The 21289-nt window shown below is 40.6% G+C and overlaps 1 protein-coding gene across 3 annotated transcripts in view; it reads left to right on the top strand.

Moving 5' to 3' along the window:
- ARHGEF26 (Rho guanine nucleotide exchange factor 26) overlaps positions 1–21289 on the top strand; it is a 118386-nt gene that overhangs the window by 14640 nt on the left and 82457 nt on the right. For all 3 annotated transcript variants that reach the window (XM_032408408.1, XM_032408407.1, XM_032408409.1), the window contains 2 exons: positions 12851–12907; positions 16159–16319. In XM_032408408.1, the coding sequence (XP_032264299.1) occupies positions 12851–12907; positions 16159–16319 (218 nt within the window). The remainder of the gene's footprint in view (positions 1–12850; positions 12908–16158; positions 16320–21289) is intronic.

Below are 21289 nucleotides of genomic sequence, written 5' to 3'. Positions count from 1 at the left end.
GTGTAAAGCCTGTTTGTTTCCTTTAGCTCCAGAAGTGGATTATCCCCACTGCTTCCCAGCTCAACTCCTATATCTCCTGGGTTCCCTTTACATCTCCTCTCTATGTAGCAGCATATAATTATATTGTTTATCTGTGATGCTGTTAAAACATGCTGAGGTACTCTTTGTTCTGGTCCTTCTGATGTTCTCACCTCCACTTAGACTAAAGGCCAAGCCTTACAGTGGCCAGTGAGGCTGTGTGATCTGGCCTGATTCCCTTTCTGGACTCATCTCCTGCTTCCTCCTCCATCTTCCGCATTGCTCAGTCACACTGATGTTCCCAGAATACAAGGTGTACTCTGCCCCAGGGCCTTTGCATTTGTGGTCTGCCCAGCTTATAGTAGCTCTTCCTCCAGAGAGCCACATGGTTTTCTCTCTCACCTTCTCCCTAGCACCCCTTTAACATTTTTTAAAAAGATTTTATTTATTTATTTGACAGAGAGAGGGAACACAAGCAGAGGGAGTGGGAGAGGGAGAAGCAGGCTTCCCGCTGAGCAGGGAGCCCGATGCAGGGCTTGATCCCAGGACCCTGGGATCATGACCTGAGCCGAAGGCAGATGTTTAATGACTGAGCCACCCAGGTGCCCTGCCTTTAACATTTCTTATCCTCTTCATGGCATTTACCTCTCTCCCATACTGTGTGATTTACTTTTTTGGTTAATTGTCCATCTACTCTGCTGAAATAAAAGCTGCATAAAGGCAGAGGTTTTTGTCCATTTTGTTTCCTGCTGTTTCCCTAGCACATGAAATAGTGCCTGGCTTATAGTAGACTTGCAGGAACTATTGGATGAGTTTATTAATGAATGTATAAATAAATGAATACATGCAGAAATCTAATCCCATAAGTGAAAATAGTAGGAAGTTACTCAGCAGTGAAAACAGCAAGGAAGTTTCCTATTTAGGGACCATTTGGAGGCTGTTTTAAATTTTTATTAAAAAAAATTTTTTTTGACCATTGGTTGGCTACCTCCTGGATTTAATACACATCTTTGATACGTTGGGGAACTTGGCATCGTGATAGTTTAAAACTGTTAGCCTGGGGGCGCCTGGGTGGCTCAGTCGTTAAGCGTCTGCCTTCGGCTCAGGTCATGATCCCAGGGTCCTGGGATCGAGCCCCGCATCGGGCTCTCTGCTCTGCGGGAAGCCTGCTTCTCCCTCTCCCACTCCCCCTGCTTGTGTTCCCTCTCTCACTGTGTCTCTCTCTGTCAAATAAATAAATAAAATCTTAAAAAAAAAAAAAAACTGTTAGCCTATGGTAGGTATTGGCTACTATGAAATCAAATTCAATGGCAACCTAATTTTTCACTTGGTATTTCTTTTGGGGAGGTAAATAGGACAGCATTCGAGAATGATAGCATTCTGTAGGAATACAGTGCAATTAGGTAAAAGGAGGGAAGGCTGTTACTTTGAGGAGTTCTGAATGACTGTGTGAAAAGGCTGTATAATACTGAGCTTTGGATTGTGGAAATCATCTATCAGATTCTTGTATTTACCCTCTCCATCTTAAGATGTGCCCTTGTGGCATCTCCTCCTTTAGTCCAATGATGGAACTGTTCCTCAAGGCCACATCCACAGACTGATTTGTCTCCATGATGATTTGAGAAGTCGTCACTGTAAAAATTATTATTGAATCTTTAAATGCTGGACTTGTGTTTAAAAATTTGTTTCTCAAATTTTGTTGATTTATCCAGAGTACTGATAGCCTCAATTTTCTACTTTAGTCTGTGCTCTAATGTCTTAAGATTATTACGGTATTCATTATCTGAATATCTATTATTTGAAGAGGTAAAGACTATAGAGCCAACGGATAGTTCTTGTAGAAGCAGTAGTGTTGCCAGTGAAAGGAAATTGCAGATTATTTTCCCTTTGGTGTGATGGGTTTGCCACCCATCCAACTGAAATAACACAGAAATGGAGTGGTTCCCATTTTGAAGTGGCAGGAAACTGCTTCAGGTAGTGATATGCACAGGAGTGGGATTGTTGTTCGCTCAACTGAGCAACAGGGAGCCCCTGTATCCTCATGGGTTCAAGGTCTCAGTAGGAGCACACAGTGCAGTGGCTGACTTGCAGGATAGCTGTAGCTCAGGGACCTGCCATTGGATCATTATGATATTAATTTGTTGACATGCAGTTAAAGTATTGACCAAATATTTGCAGAGGACTTACTGTGCATAGGGGTTGTACTAGGTGAGTTCACTACAATTTATGTAGTCCTCAGGACAATAGCACGACGGCAGTACTATTTTTCTACCTTGTATCAAGGCAGCTGAGACGATGAGATGTTAAATATGGTTACTCTCCAACTATTTCTGTTAGGGTTTTGAGATTACCTAGAATGGAGCCTTGGGCTCTGGAAAAGCAGGAACGATATTTCTCTCCGGTACTTGGCTGAAAATGTGTCTCAGCAACTATCTGCCTGGTGGCTCTTTTCTTGTCATGAACTTATTTTCCCTCTGCTGTGTCTGTCTTTTCTCTGGAGAGCTCCTGCACACTCCATTTCTGAGTTGTAACTTAGACTTATGGGACGGTTACCTAGCATGGTCCTACCCCACCTCCTGTTTTCCTGTCAGCTTCCATATATAACTACCCAGTTCAGTTTCTTGAGAGAGAATCCAACCAATCAGGGCAGCTCAGCACTTTACCCCCACTTAATAGGCCACTTAACCATTTTTTGTTGTTTGGCCAGGTGCCTAACTAGCTCTATTCCAATCGGTTTTGGCCTCCGTGATGCATTATGGTGCGAAATGTGGCCACCTTGGGTTGTTTATTTTGTGGAGGCCTGAGTAGAACAACTTTCCTCGTAGGGGTCTGTGAGACTGTTTAGCAACATGACTGACATATCTAGTGTAAATTTACACATGATGGTTGGAGCACCTGGGTGGCTCAGTGGGTTAAGCGTCTGCCTTCAGCTCAGGTCATGATCCCAGGGTCCTGGTATCGAGCCCCGCATCGGGCTCCCTGCTCAGCGGGGAGCCTACTTCTCCCTCTCCCTCTGCTGCTCTCCGAGCTCATGCTCTCTCTCTCTCTCTTTCTCTCAAATAAATAAATAAATAAAATCTTTAAAAAAAAAATTACACATGGTGGAGTCAATGTTGCAAACACGGTGTAGATCAGAAGCTTAGCAAATGAAAAATACATTTTACCTTGTAATCTTTGTGTGTGTGTGTGTGTGTGTATCTCAAACAAAAGTTAGAAGTTACCCTTAATACTTGCATTACACTGTGGTATTTCTGTCTTTTCTGTTTTGTTACATTTAAATAGGTGTTGGCCAGAAATCCACGGACTTTTTTGTGTCATTCACTTGTAGTTTGGAAAACGCTGGTGTCTGATTTGAAACGTCATTGGTATTACATGCATCGTAGTGGGTGTAGCAAACAAAGCAAGTCTGAATCCCAGTACCTGCACTGCAGGAACTTAGAAGCTGGTTCAGAAGACAATAGAAATGAAACCGCTAAATGGTGTTTCTCCAAGAATGTAGGGCACGGTGCCAAAATGAATGACATAGATAGAAATCACAGAGAGCCGTGAAGGTCAGGGAAGCTTTCTCTAGCGAGGATGACTAAAACTAGGTGGGCAGAAGAGTAGGAAATAAAAGCAGGGGAAGTATGAAATATGGCTGAGTGAAGTTTGATGTATAGGTCAATGGAAGAACAACAGTGGTAAGTCTTGCCAGTGTCTCGGATCTCCTCCATACGATACGATAATCCCTGTCCGATGAAACCATTGCATGCTTTGTACATCTAGTGGAAAACATCAGTTCGCTTTCTTACCCAACTTTCCAGAATAGGTCTTGCTCAGGTTAGATCTTTATTGCAAATCTAGGAAATTAACTTTATTGTCAGTGTTGTTTTAAGTAACTGACTGGTTGGGAGTTGATCGTTCCTTTCCATCTGCCACTTGACAAAAACAACAAATGAAAATGAAATAGCCACTGAGGTGTTGGCACCACCTTCACAAACAAGAGTTCTCCTCTCCTGCAAGAGGGGCACCTCAGCCCTGTTCTGCCCTCGTCAGCCCTTGTCGACTCAGGCCTTCACTATGCGTCAGGGGTGCCATGCTCAGTCACCCCAGCTCTAGCCCAGTCCTCATCGCTGTCACATTTGCACACCTGTCCGGCCTCACACTCATTCCTCACTGCCTCAGAAGCCACTGTGTGGTTTGGGCTTGACTGAAATCTTGCTTTCTCCTTGCCTCCCTTTCCTTAGCTACTTTACTTCTTTTATCTGCTGGTGGTCACCTGCCATGTCTCTAGCTTTGCTTGTGGGCAACAACAAAGAAATGCTGGTATTACTGGCATCCTTAAACAATAAAAGTTGAAATCTCTCCCTCTCCCCATCACTGTTGACATTTTGGTATAGAACTTTTCAGACATTTTCTCCGAGGGTGTGTACATATGGAGTTTTTTTTTAAGCAAAAATTCAATAATATTATCTTGTTATCCATATTTTCCTCTTAACAATGTTGTAAATATCTTTTGATGTCATTAAACCTGCTGTTTTGTGGTACATTTTTTTTTCTCTTACCATGTTGTGAAATGACTTTTCATGTCATTAAACTTTCTTCCATAAGAACCTTTCTAAAGCCCAAATTGTATTTCATCAAATAAGTGGATGTTTGGTTCTTTTACCCAACTCCCTGTTGTTAGTCATTAGTGTGTTCTTCAGTTTACAATTTAAAATTCAAAATTTAAAGGTGATTAAGTTCTTTAAAACAATCTTTTTGAATTACAGATTATTATATTATTATATTATATTATTATCTCCTTATTATAACACTAAACACACCAGTTAAGACTGAAATCTGCTTTGATTTTACCACCATTCCCAATCTCTTCCCCTATTAACCACTATTAACCACTGCTCCTCAGTATTTTATTAAGTGTTCACTTTTTAAAACTTCTCATCTTCTATTAAATACTTGTAGAGATTGTCCGTCTCTTCTAAAACCAGTTTCCTTTTCATCCTTTTCATCCTTTCTACTCTGTGTCATTAGCTTTTCATGCCTTTGCTAACTTCATTTTCTTCTCTTAATTGTTGATAGATAAAAGAGAGCTGTTTCTCTTGCTTATCTGGGAGCAAGAGGATGAGTACATTGGAGTCTGGGCTCAGTAGCCCTACAGGGGAACGAGGCCCGTAAGAGCCAGAAGTGAAAGGGAGGAATGTGTTTAGCAGGAGTAATGTCAGGGCTAATGAATGGGTTAAATTGCGAGGGCACCCTGCTGATAGCTTAGCTTTCACTGCCTCAGAAGCTGGGAACCCAGTGGGAGAAGTGTTTGGGGCATTCAGGAGGAGGATTGCAGTTTAGGGGGGGAATAGCTACAGATCACAACTCCCAGGGATTCACAAGTGTTAGAAGGCAGTCCTGCTGGGATGGTTAAGAGCTCACAGCCTCCGGCCCGGAGGGGTGGCGTGGGTGAGAAGGCAGGCCTGGGTTTGAATCCCAGTTTTACTACTTAGTAGGGCTAATGTGATCTAACTTTTCTGTGGTTCTGTGTTTTATTTGTAAAACAAGGGATAGTGTCAACTTCCTTGTGGGGTTGTTAAAAGGTTCTGCTGCATGGTAAGCATTTGATGCAGCGGTAGTTTGAGAAATAATTAAAGAACCGACAAGAACTTTGAATCAGGAATTGGCTAGTAATATGAATAGCTAGCTAGTGAGAGCTGGTTGCGATAAAGTAATGCATGCTTATCTCCTAAATTGTACAAAGGACAACAGTTTATTCTTGTACTTTTAATTACCTATCTGCTTGTGGTTTGCACTTTCAGCCTCATATCTGTATTGAAATAATTTGGGTTCATTCAGGAATCCTGGCTCTGTGTGTAGAAGGTGATGGCAGGGCAGAGAGGAGCAAAAACCTCAAGCCCCTGCCTGCCTTATCTGAGTTTGCCATTGATTTCGCAGACCTGAGGTTACCTCCAGGAGGCCGAGAGGGCTGGCTGCTTCTTAAGATCCAAGAACTTTGGTGAGGATTGCAGAATTATTATTACTGTAGATCAAAGAGGAGATCAGTTTTTTGAACAAACAAATTAGGAGGTCCCTGGCACGTTAGCTGACATATTTTTAAAATGATTTTATTAAAGGGGCCATTGTGTTCTACCTCTCCCGTTTTTTTTAACAGTATTTTATCTATTTACCCACCCCTTCCTGAAAGTGTGACACTGTCCTCTTGATCTCATTTATCTGATCATTGGTTACACAAATCTCTGATCCTTTAGAGCCGTGTCCTATGGCAGCTCATAGCTTAGGTGGAGTGATCTCTCAGGATCTTTCACCGTGGATGAGTGGGCCCGGAGAGAGCTTACAGGCCTGGTTACAAGGACACTGTTTCTGGATCCTGGCAGATTTTTCATTTTAGGGACTTCAAACATACTCTTGGAGAGCAGCTGTTCCCATGTTATTTACAGTGAAAGAACTCTAGCTTATTTGTAATTCAGGGGCTATGTGAGTTGTGTTAAGTCTATAGAAAGGACCTGGGAGTGATTGTGTCCCATGGTATAATTTTACTTGGCAATTCATTCCTTTACCACTTTTGAACTCTTGAGAACAAAAGCCTGTGAATAGGGAATCACCAACAAGCATGAATAACCAGCTGATTTTCAGCAAGTGGGTAAACTCCAGCAATTTTAAAGGTCTTAGCTCAAATTGAGTATTCCATGTACATTAGTGCTTTATGGAGCCAGAGTGATCTTGGGTTACAAATATCTGATCTAATTTTTAACTAGCTATATTTCTGAGCCTTTTCGGACGGTCAGTCTTTCGGGGCCCTCCCTTTTTGGTTTCCCTGGCTGGTGGGGAAACATGGAAGGAATGTGCCACCCATCTGATCTAGAAAGAGTATCAACTCACAGAGGGCCTGAGAATATATCCCATGGAAAATGATCATCTGGTCGGCCAAGAGACGGTGTTATTAATGTCAGCTCCCTTCACAGATATAGGACTGGCTCTATTCTGTAGATAGGTTCTGTAGAAATGTCAGTACCGGGGCTCTGTTTGGGCCTAGAGAATCCGACTGGCTCATAACCTATTCCAGTCAGTGAAGTCAAAGGCCAAGGAATAACTGTGCAAAGTTTATGGATCTCCTGACACAATTCTCTGCAAGGTGAAAAATCCTGTAACTGCGCTGAATGCAGGAATGGAATTCAGTGCCAAAAGCCTGCTTGTTCCCTCATAGGGTAGTCATCTAAGAAGCTCAGCCTTGCAAGGTATCAAGGAGGAGCCACTCATGAATTGTAGTTGGAGTAGCTACTAATTAACTTTTGGCTTTATATTTTAGGGAGTTTACCCTTTTAGCAATTTAAAAAATTTTAGGTCTAACTAGACAATATCACACCCATAGATGAAGTATCTTGTACTGTTCTTTATTAGTTTTAGCCAGTTGTCAATTTCCATCCTATTTGAATATGCAAAATACATCCATTACAAAGATCGTGAGTGAAGAGTTTCAATACTGATTACAGCAGTACATATATATATATATATACACACACATAATCTATAATGATGAATGTAAAACTATTGTAACATTAGCGAGTTCTCTGCATTCACTGTCTTGATAAGCCACATATGTTTATATTTTTAACTTATGTTAAAACTATAGATATGGGCTCAGTTTTATTGTTTTATTTGAATTAATTTTTATCCACTTAAAATGTTGAAGATAATGACATGCATCGTACTTTCTCCTTAGAGGCTAGAATCTGCCATGGTAGGATTTGAACACTTTTGTGAACTGGTTAGATTATACAAAATCAAGAACCCCAAATATAATCCAGCTCTTAGTGTTTCATTAAACTTCTTTTGCAGTTCTATTTACTGATGACATAGTTAAATAAAAAATTTAAATCAGTGAGGAATAAGAAAGCTCAAGTGAAGTCAGAAGAGAACTTTAGAGGCATGCTGCTTTGGCTGTCTGTTCCCAGTTGTACTCAGCCAGAACTTCCAATATGAAATAGAGGTTATTAAAATACAGAAGGAGCCTATACAATTTTAATTTTTTTCATTTAGGGTAGCAATAGGAATCAGGTGTTAGAAGCTGCTGTACTATTTTTTTTTTTCTTTTTCACACATAGAAACAAGAGGAACACTTGAAGAAGCATGATAAACTTGATAATCTTTCAGACTCTCTTAGCAAAAATGTGCAAACTGCAAAAAGCAGGTCAATTTTAAAACTGTAGGTATAAACATATGCTTTTCACACATTTTTTTTCTTGGGGGGGGGGGGAAAGCCTGATTCTTCCAGTGAATTAAGTTTACTGATAAGGTTTGCTGTTTTTGAATTAGAAAATTTCAAGAGGTATTTACTTTATTTATTTATTTATTTATTTTTTGAGAGAGAGAGAGAGAGAGAGAGAGAGTGAGCCTGCAAGCAGGGATGAGGGTGGGGGGGGGGAGAGAAGGAGGGGCAGAGAGAGAATCTTAAGCAGGCTTCAAGTTCAGCATGTAGCCCAACATGGAGCTGGATCTCACGACCCTGAGATCACAACCTGAGCCGAAATCAAGAGCCGGATGCTTAACCAACTAAGCCACCCAGGTGCCCTTAGAGGTATTTGCTATTTAAAACTTGGCGCACATTCTCCTTTTTTTCCTTCCTTTTCCATCCTCCATCCCTCCTTTCCTTCCTCGTTTCTTTCTGCTTGATATTTTGCTCCAGTGTGTTCATTCTACCCTAATAGTCTGTTCTCTGCCTTGTCACCAGTCTCCATGGGGGCCTCCTTTGATATCCTTCTCGCCCTCTCTTTCTCTGGTTTCATTTCTCCAAACTGCTCAGTCTCTGAAAGCATCTGGCCTGTTCATGACCTTCTCCATCCAGGCACCTGCTCTCAGGTACTACTTAATTTCGAGTTGAATGTGGAAAGAAGTCTCAGGGGGACATAATGATTCCTCTTGACTCAGGAGGGAGAAGCTGTCCAGCCTGCCCTGTCCAGGGGACAGAAGGGCCAAGAGAGAAGGACGGGCCCTGGAGCCGTGGCCTGGCCGTCAGCCAGGAGGGGCTGATCTGTCATAACTCTCCGCAGCAAACTTGCAGCCTCCTCCAGTGTGCTGCACTTCAGGTTTCTTAGTTATGATCCAAGAATGTTCCCTGGAATCTTTTTCTTTTCTGTCTCAGTAGTTTTGTATGGGTTGCTGGTTTCTTACTGATGACTTTTTGGTTAAAGGAGTATTTTATCATTGTTTGTACTAGTATTAATGAAATATGATAATTCTGGGAGCTAGCACTTTGCCTTTTTCAAAACTACATTTTTTCCCCCCTCAAAAGAGAAACTGTTTTGTCTGGGGATTTTTTTTTTTTTCCTTCTTAATGGGATAAAGTACTCTTAATCCCTCAGTAAACTAGCTGTCACCTGTGTAGGTCTCTAAGTCCAAATGGTTCATTCTCTTTCCCTGAAGATTTCTGGGTCTGAACTTACTAGTAATTCTGGATGACAAGGCCAGTGCGTGGAAATTCTTGCTGGTGATCTCACCTGTGGAGATTGTGGGCATGGCGCCTGGATATCGATCTGCCAGGACTATGTGTCAGGAAGGAAATCCTGTGAAATTCCTGCTCAGGGTTAACCATACGGGAGTAGTGCTGAACAGTTTCATTCTTCTGGCCGGTCTCCCCCCTTATTAAAATGGATGAAGAAGCCTTTTTAGCCATGAATTCTTGCTGACAGGCTGACCCCGGGTCAGGATGGTGGGTAAGGCTAAGAACATTCCACAATATGGGTGGATGAAAAAGAACATATGGAGACTTGATACGGGCCTGGCATTAGAAGGAGTTTAGTGATGATTGCCCAACCCTAGAAATGGGCTGCCTCTCACAGAAAGCAGGGGTCCCTCAGTCACCTGGGGCGCCTGAGTGGTGCAGCTGGTTGTGGGTCCGACTCCTGGTTTCAGCTCAGGTCATAGTCTCAGGGTCATGGGATTGGGCCCTGCATGGGGTTCTGCGCTCAGTGTGGAGTCTGCTTAGGACTCTCTCTCCCTCTCCCTCTGTCCCTGTCTCTGCTCTCTCTCTCTAAAATAAATAAATAAATCTTAAATAAAAGAGAGAGAGTATGAGCTCTGGAGTTAGACAGGCATGGATGCAGATTATGCCCTCGCTACCTGTTAGCTGTGTGCTCTTAGATGTTAAGCCTCACTTGTTATCCCCACCTGAATTGGAGATAAGGATAGTATTGACTTTCTTGAGTTTTTAGGAGGATTCAATGGGAAAGGGGGTATAAAATGCTTATGACACATCCAGGCACACAGTGAATGTTCCATAAGTGATCGCTGATTTTACCACCGATTTAGGACTCTTTCTACACTACTCTACTGCTTTCTATCCTTTTCCAAAAGTCAGGTTAGAGACCATAACATGTGTCTTCATTTCCGTGACAGCACAATGTAGCGGACTATGCCCCCACAGTTTTCACGCTAAGGTTTACACCACCGGGGATTCATGAAGACCATGCGAAGTGGACAGGGATCCATTTTTTTAGATTTTTTTTTTTTAAAGATTTTATTTATTTGACAGAGAGAGAGATAGCGAGAGCAGGAACACAAGCAGGGGGAGTGGGAGAGGGAGAAGCAGGCTTCCCGCCGAGCAGGGAGCCCGATGTGGGACTCGATCCCGGGACCCCGGGATCATGACCTGAGCCGAAGGCAGACGCTTAACGACTGAGCCACCCAGGTGCCCTTTTTTTTAGATCTTTTAAGGATCCATTTTTTTAGATCTTTATGTTCCAGGTATCCTCCCCTTTCTAAAATTGAGACTACGTGTGCTAATGTTACCCCAGGGTTTTTTCCGATCTTCTCTCTCACAGTTGCCCTTTTTGCAATTTTACTAAAGAAAGGTGTTCCTCTTACCCATCTCAAATCTTAGTGTGGTGCCTTGTTCCAAGGTGTCATTCCACTGGGGTACAAGATACGGAGGGTCAATTTAAAATATTGGTTTCAGTGAAGCCTCTTTTAATGAAGCCACTATAACCCCCCCACCTTACTAAGAATTGCATTCTCAGTAAATTTTACTTTTAGGGCCTAATGCATTAAAATTGGCAGTTATTGTGTTATTTTGATCATAGGTTATTAATGATATTTGTGGTGATTATATAATCCAGAAGAGTCTCTTTTATACTTAAAGCTCAATGGTCACAGGAAATTTTAGAAAATTAAATTGAAAAATGTATTTTTGCATCAAAGTATGCTAGGGTGATTAATAAGATACCCTACCACACAGAATTACGTTAGGAAATTTTGGGGGAAAATTGACATAGAAATGTGATTTTTAAGGATAAAGAAGAATAATCTCCAGCTGTTATGGGAAGCATATTTATTTTTAAATGGAGGATGGGGGATATCAAATCGTTGTGCTTTTTATAAATGTTTGAAGACTTGTGTTATATTTTATCGCTATTAGTTTCTCACAAAAAGGGAGGATACTCTCCTTTCTTGCTGTTCTTTCTGTTAAGCACAGAATTTAATTGGTCAATATTTTATGTATGCCTTACCTTTTGCTAATTTAATCTTTAGCTGAAAAACATGAGTATCTTTCACGTGCCAGACTCAGTGCCAGGTATACCAGAAGCCACCACGGGGCCCTGTGTTCACGGAGTTCATGGTTCAGCTGGGTTAGAAGCTGAATCCTGTGGGACGCCTGGGTGGCTCAGTTGATTGGACGTCTGCCTTGGCTCAGGTCATGATCCCAGGGTCCTGGGATCGAGCCCTGCATCGGGCTCCCTGCTCAGCGGGGAGTCTGCTTCTCCCTCTCCCACTCCCCCTGCTTGTGTTCCCTCTCTCACTGTCTCTCTCTCTCTGTCAAATAAATAAATAAAATCTTAAGAAAAAAAAGAAGCTGAATGAATCATGGTAGAAACTGCAGTAATCAAATAAAAAGTGCATGGTAATTTAGGTAGAGATTGCAGTGATTTAGCTAACAATGCAACTGCATTACTCCAAGTACAGTACTGGTGCTTTGGTTCTTGTGGGTACTGTTGCTTCTCCAAAGAATATCAGGTTAATATCCTTCTTTGTCTAATTAATTAATTAATTAATTAATTTTTAGAGAGCGAGAGAGAGCATGTGAGCCAGGGTGGGAGGCAGAGGGAAAGGGAGAGGGAGAATCTCAAGTAGACTCCCGGCTGAGCGCAGAGTCTGATGCAGGGCTCTATCTCAGGACCCTGAGATCATGACCTGAGCAGAAATCAAGGGTCCTTCCCCTGCTCAATGGACTGAGCCACCCAGGCATTCCCTTCTTTGTCAAATTTCAATGTGCTGAAAATAATGCTGAAATTGGGGCAGGGGAGACTTTGTTTTCTTTGTTTCTTGATTGGGTTTCTATGAAGAGCATGGGTATTCCATGGAGTGTTGGTGAAAAATAGTATTAAAGTTATTTTTTCAGTGTGGGATCCTGGGCAGTAAACTCTCAGATGGGTGGCTTCACTTTCTTTATTGTTAGATTTCTTCATTTGTGATTTGGGAAATTAATTTGATAAGCATTTTAGGAATATCTAGACCTAAGACTAGAATAGATTAGCACAACCTGATGGGATAGTGTTCTAGACACTTTGCAGTTCTTTTGTGTGGATGCTAATTTATTAATGTGATTAAATATTCTATGAGGGACCCAAAAATTAATATGTGCTGAATTCACACACTTTGCAGTTCTTTTGTGTTGATGCTAATTTATTAATGTGAGTAAATATTCTATGAGGGACCCAAAAATTAATATGTGCTGAATTCACACATTTTGCATAATTTCCTAAAATTCATTTCTCAAAGAGCATGGAGTTATGCCTTACATAATAAATTGTTGAAGTAAATGAGCTCAATTTTATTTTGCTTTTTCCTCTAGGTGAAAAGAAATGGATTATCACAGACAGTTAGCCAGGAGGAAAGAAAGAGACAGGAGGTATGTTTTCTACTGAGCAGATACTTTAGAGTTCTGAAGAGAGTGTGTGCTTTCACCTACTGTGTGCACTGGTTCAGTGTTTTCCTTTGAAAACGTATTCATTTTGTTCTTTTTGCGTAAGAGGTATGTGTTCATTGTCAAATAAAACTACACATAAGAACCCAGGAAAGAAAACTTAAAATACCTTAATGTCATTTTAGCTTAAACAACACCTAGTCGAGGTATTTAAACTGGAAGAAATATGTTGAAAAATGAAAGAGATATTAGATCCTGGATTGAAACAGGATATTAGTGGGAAAACTGGTGTAATCTGAGTAAAGTACGTACATGTGTCTGCAGATAAAATGTAATGGACCGTGGTTATGTCATGTGCCCTGGTTAGGGGAAGCTGGATGAAGGAAACACAGGAGCTCCAAACCCTCTTTGCAAGATTCCTATAAATCTAAAATTATACCAAAATAAAGGTTTACTTAATAAAAAGTAAAACAGATAGTAATAGGATTTTACAACTTGAAATTTAAATAAATGCAGTTTAAGGAAATTACTCATTGTAATAATATAGTGAAGTTCTCAACACTTTTCTCCTGTTATATGCATATTACTATGTTTATGTATATACATGCATATAAACTGCACAAAGGATATGCACTGTATTTTTATTTTATTGGCATGAACTAACACAAAAATACAAGGGGACATTATAGTGTCATTTTTTTTAAGTTTAAAAAAACCAGAATAGTATATAACATTGGTGTACCCATCACGGAAAATTAACAAATGTATTACATTTATAATTTTTTCCTTATATTTTTTAAAGAAAACAAGACTTTCAATAAAGTAGAATCCCTACACTCTCCTTGGTGCCATTTCCTTCCTCTCCTCCCCAGAGTCAGCTATAATTATGAATTGATGTGTGCCTATCCAATCTGTGTTTTTTTTCTTAAGATTTTATTTATTTATTTATTTGAGAGCGAGCGAGAGAGAGAGAGAGTGCGCAGAGAGAGAAAGAATGCACAAGTGGTGGGAGGGGAGCAGAGGGAGAAGCAGACTCTGCTAAGCAGGGACCCCGATGCGGGACTTGATCCCAGGACCCTGGGATCATGACCTGAGCCGAAGGCAGACACTTAACTGACTGAGCCACCCAGGCGCCCCTCAATCTGTGTTTTTAAATCATGTATTACATATATTTATGTACATATATTTGTGTGCATATGTGAGTGTTAAAATGTAGATAAGTGATGATTCTGAACATATTTTTTGTTTACTTTTGATATTCAGCACTATTTTTGGGATTTATCCATGTTAATGTATATTAATCTAGGTCATTCATTCAAACCACTATATAGTATTCCACTGTATAAATACCAGCTTAAAAAAATCTGTTGTCCAAATTTTGGACAGTAGGTGATATGTTTTTTTCTTTATTATTAACATTGCAGCATAAATAATGTTTGTGGACAAATTCAAGAGCTACTCCAGGGTCCTAACCCCATTTGAACATATGTGTTCTTTTAAACCTTTTCTATTTGAACCTATTTATTTCCTTTATATTTTGAAAATATTCAGATTTGTGATATAAAAAAAACTAATGACAGCAGCAAATCTAACTTTATGGTTCCTTTTGATTCCTATATAGCTATTTTTAGAAAGTTTAACCCAGTTTGCTTTTAAGTAGTTGATAGCTGTATTGTAGGATGTTTTAACAGTTATTACATTAAACCTATTATATTAAACTACCACTTAATCATCTTTTCCTGTGATCTATTCTGTATAGTTCATGTAATCTTTTTGTTTAAATCTTAGTATTTTGCATGTGATTACAAAAGCCTTTGCTTTTGAAAATATTTTGTCATTCAGGGTACCATATCTATTAACAACATGACATCCACTATTTTTGGTCAGGAAGCGACAGTTTTCTTCAGTTTACACTACATTTCCCAGGGATAATTGTATCGATTGAATAGAATTATACAAGATACAGGTCAAGTGAGACTCTTCATGTTCTTACTCCATACTCATTAGAAGGTTATATCACTTAAGTCCCTGGAACACAACTGAGGCTAGACCAGCACCTTTAAGTAAGACTTCCTTTAAAGCTTATAGATGCTGAAAAGGGAGATGAACATTGAGACCAGCCCCATTAACCTGACCTACAGAATATGGTCCACTTACCAGCAGCTGGGCGTCCACTTGCCTGTGTCCGCCTGCTCTCACCCAGCTTCAGCCATAGCACAGGGACTTACGGCAAGAATCTTCTGGGCCTTTTGGGCCAAGGGCTTGAGGAGACATGCCTGGAGGCCAAGGTGATGATGGCAGTGTTACCAGGGAGATCTCTAGGAAGGATCTGAATCTCAGGCCTGCGAGGATATTTACCACCCCGACCTGAGGAGGAATCCCTGTGTTGCCATTCTTGGAGGATCTGAAGGTGATTTTGTTAAGGAGCTAGATGAATTCTTTACACAGGGCGTTGGTGCCTACCCACATATGTGGGTTGGCTTTTTATCATTAATGAACACTTATCAGGTCAACGACTGTGTGCCTTGACACCAAGCATTTCTGCAGAGGGTCCTGATTCACTCTTTCTTGAGAAACTGACGGGAGCAGAAAGGGTGTCTTGTTGAATGAACAGAATTACTTTCAGTTGTATGAGTTTAATATAAAAGAATTCCTGTGGCTGATGAGAACCTTTTGAGGGTAGATACAGTCATGGTCTTCTAGTATACCCTGACTCTTTGCTGTAATTGACTGCAAATTTGTTGGATTAAAATATGGGGAGAGAAGGAGCCTGCGTAAGAGGAGAGCAAAGAAATATATTTGTAAGAAATTTTCTTGGAATCCCAAGTGGTGTCTATAAATCCTTAGTGTCCCAGAGCAGCAGACTTTGAAAACAGGCCTGGAGGAGATGACCCCAAAGGTTAATTAATGTCACACTGAGATTTTATGACATGCCCTAAGCTTTCCTTCCATAGATTCTACCCCTTGACAAAGCATGACCTCAGGATGCAATCTCAAGTCATCTAAATGCTTTCACTTTTTCATTTTTACACTGTGGGCAGTGACTGACTCTACTTCCTGAGGTTTGGGTGTATGTGCCTTAGATAAAAAAGACAGTAGTTTGGTGATGCATTTTTCTTCATGCTTATCTTTCTGTGCTTTTTAAGATATGTTGTTTTTATAGGAGAATTATGAAAACTTTATTTAGTTCTTCAATTACAATAATTAATAATACATTTCTTTTTCCTTCATACCAGGCTATCTTTGAAGTCATATCCTCTGAACATTCCTATTTACTCAGTTTGGAGATCTTGATACGAATGTTTAAAAATTCTAAAGAACTGAGTGATACAATGACCAAAACAGAGAGTCACCATCTTTTCTCCAACATTACAGATGTCTGTGAGGCAAGCAAAAAGTAAGTTCACCTTAGTTGGCCTTTGGTCATGCCAAGACCTTCCTTACTAACAAACATCTATGTGATCTCAGAGGGAAGACCTTTAGAAGTATGAGGTCTCTCATTGATTCAGTTGGCTTTTATCTTGATCCCTTGAAATAAATTTTAAGATACGTTTCGGGTTGTTGATGTATTAGACGGATGGCAAGTGTGTAATAAATTGTCACCACAGACAGTTACATCTGAGGTCTCTCCCTCCCTTCTGTGTCGCTGACTCTTCCTCTCCTCACACGTGTCCTCTTCTTCTTCCTTTTAAATTATACGGTTAATAGAACAACCTTTAGTTGTGAGGGAAAATAACTCATGGTAGTACTATTCAAATACAAAAATTATTTTTGTTTACATTTTCATATTTTTTGTTCATCTACGTAAATATTATTTTGAAAATGTAGTCATAGTGACCATAATGGTTTTCTTAGGTTTTCCCTACTTAACATTCCATAAGCACTATTAGAGGGGAATTTTCCTTATTAGTTTTAATAAGCGTATACCAGTAGTGACCTGTTACATTCTTCTGCGTGAACTACAGAGCCCATGCAGGAGCCCTGTGCCATCAGTGTGATACATTGAGCCATCCTAAGTTGCTCTTTTGGTAGATCAAAATGGTTGAATTTTGGCAATTTTATACAGTTGGGTCAAAGGTGGCTTTACCGTATAATTAATGAAGCCTAAGCTTCAAGGCTTCTCACTTGCAAAGGTACCTCTTAAATATTTGCTTTTGTGCCTAATTTCTTTCTTGGTGGGCCTGCATACTGTACAAGCTCTAGGGCCCACAAAAATTGGATCTGTCCTGGGGGGGGTATCTGGATGTATCTTGCAAATCTGGACCTTGCTTACTTGTCACATGAGGGCAGAGCCAAGCAGCCAGGAATGATAACATGTTCATGCCTGCTAGCTCCATCACCGTGTGCAGGTAGATCTTCCTTTTGAACTTATAAGATGGAACATTCATGCTGAACAGGTTAGCATGTGAGTTGGGGCTACTTCCGAGAGCTGGAGTTTGTGGTCAGATCAATGAGATCTTCAAATTTCCGTGATAGTGGCACAACTTCAGAAGCCAGATTCTGCCTCAGGAAGAATCCTGTCATTTTTTTTTTTTTTTTAAAGATTTTATTTATTTATTTGACAGAGAGAGACACAGCGAGAGAGGGAACACAAGCACGGGGAGTGGGAGAGGGAGACGCAGACTTCCCGCTGAGCAGGGAGCCTGATGTGGGGCTCGATCCCAGGACCCTGGGATCATGACCTGAGCCGAAGGCAGACGCTCAACGACTGAGCCGCCCAGATGCCCCAAGAATCCTGTCAATCTTGAGACTGAAATGGATACTTAAAAATACATGTTCAGGGCGCCTGGGTGGCTCAGTCATTAAGCGTCTGCCTTCAGCTCAGGTCATGATCTCAGGGTCCTGGGATCGAGCCCCACATCGGGCTCTCTGCTCAGCGGGAAGCCTGCGTCTCCCTCTCCCACTCCCCCTGCTTGTGTTCCCTCTCTCGCTGTGTCTCTCTCTGTCAAATAAATAAATAAAATCTTTAAAAAAAAAAAAAAAATACATGTTCAGAGGACCCACTGGGCCTTCGGGAACACTGGGGCCATGGTGTGTGGGTGGTGGCATGTACCACCACTTGGAAATCCTTGTTTAGAAGCTGGGTTGTTGCTTGTGTTCAGCCTACTGGTCCTTTTGGTACCAGTCTTGCCAGTTTCGGTAAGATAAATGAAAATCTCTTTTCTCCTTCGGTGAAGAGCTCAGAACAAGAGCCTTCAATGATGTGTCCCTCTTTGAAAGGTATTCAGATTTCAGAATGAGTCTCTTTCATTTTAACTTGTACTTGGGTTGATATATAAAAACATAGCTCTGTATTAGATACACAGCTATCAAGAATTATTACTGTTTTGATAACTATAAAATGTAAGTCATGATTTTAATGAGGGTATGTTTTCTGAAAACCACAGTGGCGTGTTTTTATGCACAAAGCATGTGCTTTGGGTCCTTATGGTCTTTGAGCCCTGACAGCATGACTTGTGTATCAGCGTGGTTCACAAGGGGCCTGGGGTCGAACAGTTGATTCTCCTTTTGGTAGTTGGTTAATCTTGAGCAGGTTGCTAAAACTCACCCCCTCAATTATTTATTTATTAAATGGGGATTGAAAAAAATCTGTATGTGGTTAACCCTGGAATAACTCATTTTATTTATAGATTAAAATTTTATGATTTTAATTTCAATCTTTTACAAAATTTAAGTCTTTTATGATTTTATTAAAAAGTTTTCATTTCTATACTGGCTTATAGTAAGACACTATTCTGGACATTTTTGTTTATTTCTTATTTTTAAAACAAAACTCAAAATTCTTAACCTCCATTAAAAGATAAAGAAAGAAACATTTTTTATATTTTTACTTTGTTTTTATTTAAAAGGCAGTGTTTTTTCTTTTTCAAAATGTTATTTATTTATTTCAGAGAGAGAGAGAGAGCGGGTGGTTGGAGGAGCAGAGGGAGAGGAAGGGAGCCCAACACAGGGCTTAATCTCACAATCCTGAGATCATGACCTGAGCCGAAATCAAGAGTCAGATGCTTAACTGACTGAGCCATCCAGGTGCCTTAAAAGGCAGTGTTGTAATCTGGATAGCTACCTATGTGATACTTGATCTCTGTTATAATGTATTTCAGCTAGGAATGTTCAGCTTCTCCATGATAATCCAATGTCTGTATCATAGAAACATATTACAAAAGTTTATTCAATTTAGTTTGAAACACTCATTTTAGATATAGCGTTTTATAAAAATTCAGAATGCTCAGATTTGCAAAGCTCATCTCATTATGTAATGCCTCTTTGCTGAGCTTCTAGCATTTGGTCTCCAAGTGACTCTAAAGTGATAACTACTTAATGTGCTGCCCCAAAAAAGAGTTTCCAGTTGTAAGAAAATGCTAAATGTTGAATAAAGCAAATGACTGGTGTTTAAATCAGTGATTACTGACGAAGCATGACATTGTTCAGTGTGGCATAATGAAGACTACCTTCATTGTACTTTTCCCTAATGAAAAATTGTAGCCAGAGGTGATGGGATATTTAGTGTAGGGTGAGGTCAGAACATGCTCAATATTCAGCTTTGTGGATTGAACAGTGCAACATCTGGTCCCCTTTATAGTGACTCAGGCTGATAAATAACACTAAGAAGACATTATAGGCAAGCAGGCAGGGACGAGATCATTCTGATGCTGGGTGTGAGTGCTTATCAGTGGTGTGTCCCTAGTAAGTTCTTTTCTTTATAAAGAATTGCTCACTTCAGCCCACACTTGTGGAGCCTCCTATTCTGCAAGATGCCTGGGTTCTAGAGCATTTGGTGGCTGTTGGTCTTCAGGGGTCAGTGGCGGCTGGTGAAACATCCACAGTGTGTGCTCGGAGGAATCCTAGAGCAGGTATGGGTCACTGAAATGCACAGGTATGGGTCGCACTGGAGCCCAGGGAGAATCATCGAAGGCGAGGGTGAGAACAGATGGTGTTGGCCTTTCTGTGCTCTGCTGAGGCGTTTTCACGGTTTCCTGAAGGCTGTGTGGAAACCTTGAGCGATCCAGTAGGGGATGGCCATGGTGGTCGGGGACACGACAGCATGCTGTTCGCATTAGAGAGGAGGTGAAGGTGGTGAAAGATTTGACGCCATGACAGTAACATAGCCACACATGTTGGGAAACCGAGAGAGGGCCTAAGAGCAAGGACTTGAGGGATATTTGGAGCATGGAGTCTTGAGGACTTGGTGAGAAAGAGGAGTTTTGTTTGCCTCTCAGGTGTCTGCCTGGTCGACTGTAGACAGTGCTAAAGAACTTTGCAGTATGCTTGCTTTTCTTTTTCCCAGTGCAAAGTTAAAACATTGGTATTTCTTTAGGAAGTAATTTTAAAGCTAAAACTCTGCTGGCTTCAGTTTCTGCAGAGTAAAATAAAAATACCCATCAATGTGGTTTTGTGTCCTAAGGAACTGAATTGATTCCCAACCTATAATGAGCAGCTAATGCCAAACTTTTCAGTTTCTGCCTTGTGTGGAAGAGTAAGTTATAAAAATAATAAACATACAAAATAATACCCAGTACTTGTTCCCCCAGAAGATTCTTTTTCCTCACTGCCCTATTTCTCTTCATGTAACAGAAAAACTTTTTTAAAACCAAACTTCTTCAGCTGATAGTTGAAAGTCAGTGACACTCAGAAGCCACTTTTTATGACATGCTTTGGCTTTTTCTTTGTCCTGAGATAAATAAGTGAAGAAGTTGATTGGAAATTCATGAATATTTTAGTCCACATTGTTCAGCTTTTATCAATAATCGGTGTCTGAAGTAATAGTAAAAGAAATAAGTAGTTATTATTTAAGTATCCTTTCAAGTAGGGGAAGAAAGACTACAGGTGTCTGAATAACAGTCCCAGTCCTTTCAGGTAAGTCTGTGGAAAAGCAGTGGGTCTGAAGTTGTTATAAAAAGTCTTTGTAACTGATGCTACCCATTTAAAGATGACTGCTGAGACACATGCCCTTCAGTTCATTCCCTTCTGAAATCCCATGAAAAATGATAGGATAGTCAAAGCACAAACCCCCAAGGATTAAACAGCAACAACAACAACAACAATAACAACAACAACAAGAAAAGAGACAAGAGCTGCCGTATTTTGGAACCTGAAAACAGATGGACTCTTAGTAACTATTTCAGGCAATCTGGGAAGGTTAACTCTAAGCCGGTAGTGAGGAAAGTCAAGAAAGAACTAGTTTTAAACTCTAGAACCTCTGGAAGGTGCAGGAATTGATGAAGTTGGAGTAAAGGCGTGACTAAAAACGGGATTTTTGTGAAAGCCAGTTTGAGAAGTAGAGCCCAGACCCTCCCTCCCACACTCCCTTCAGCTCTACACAGCTGGATGATACCCTGCTTCACCCAGCAGCAGGGCAAAATAGATGGA

This window comes from Phoca vitulina, unplaced genomic scaffold (genome assembly GCF_004348235.1).
Source record: "Phoca vitulina isolate PV1807 unplaced genomic scaffold, GSC_HSeal_1.0 scaffold10, whole genome shotgun sequence".
NCBI classification, from domain to species: Eukaryota; Metazoa; Chordata; class Mammalia; order Carnivora; family Phocidae; genus Phoca; species Phoca vitulina.
This window is presented reverse-complemented; position numbering and strand designations above follow the sequence as displayed.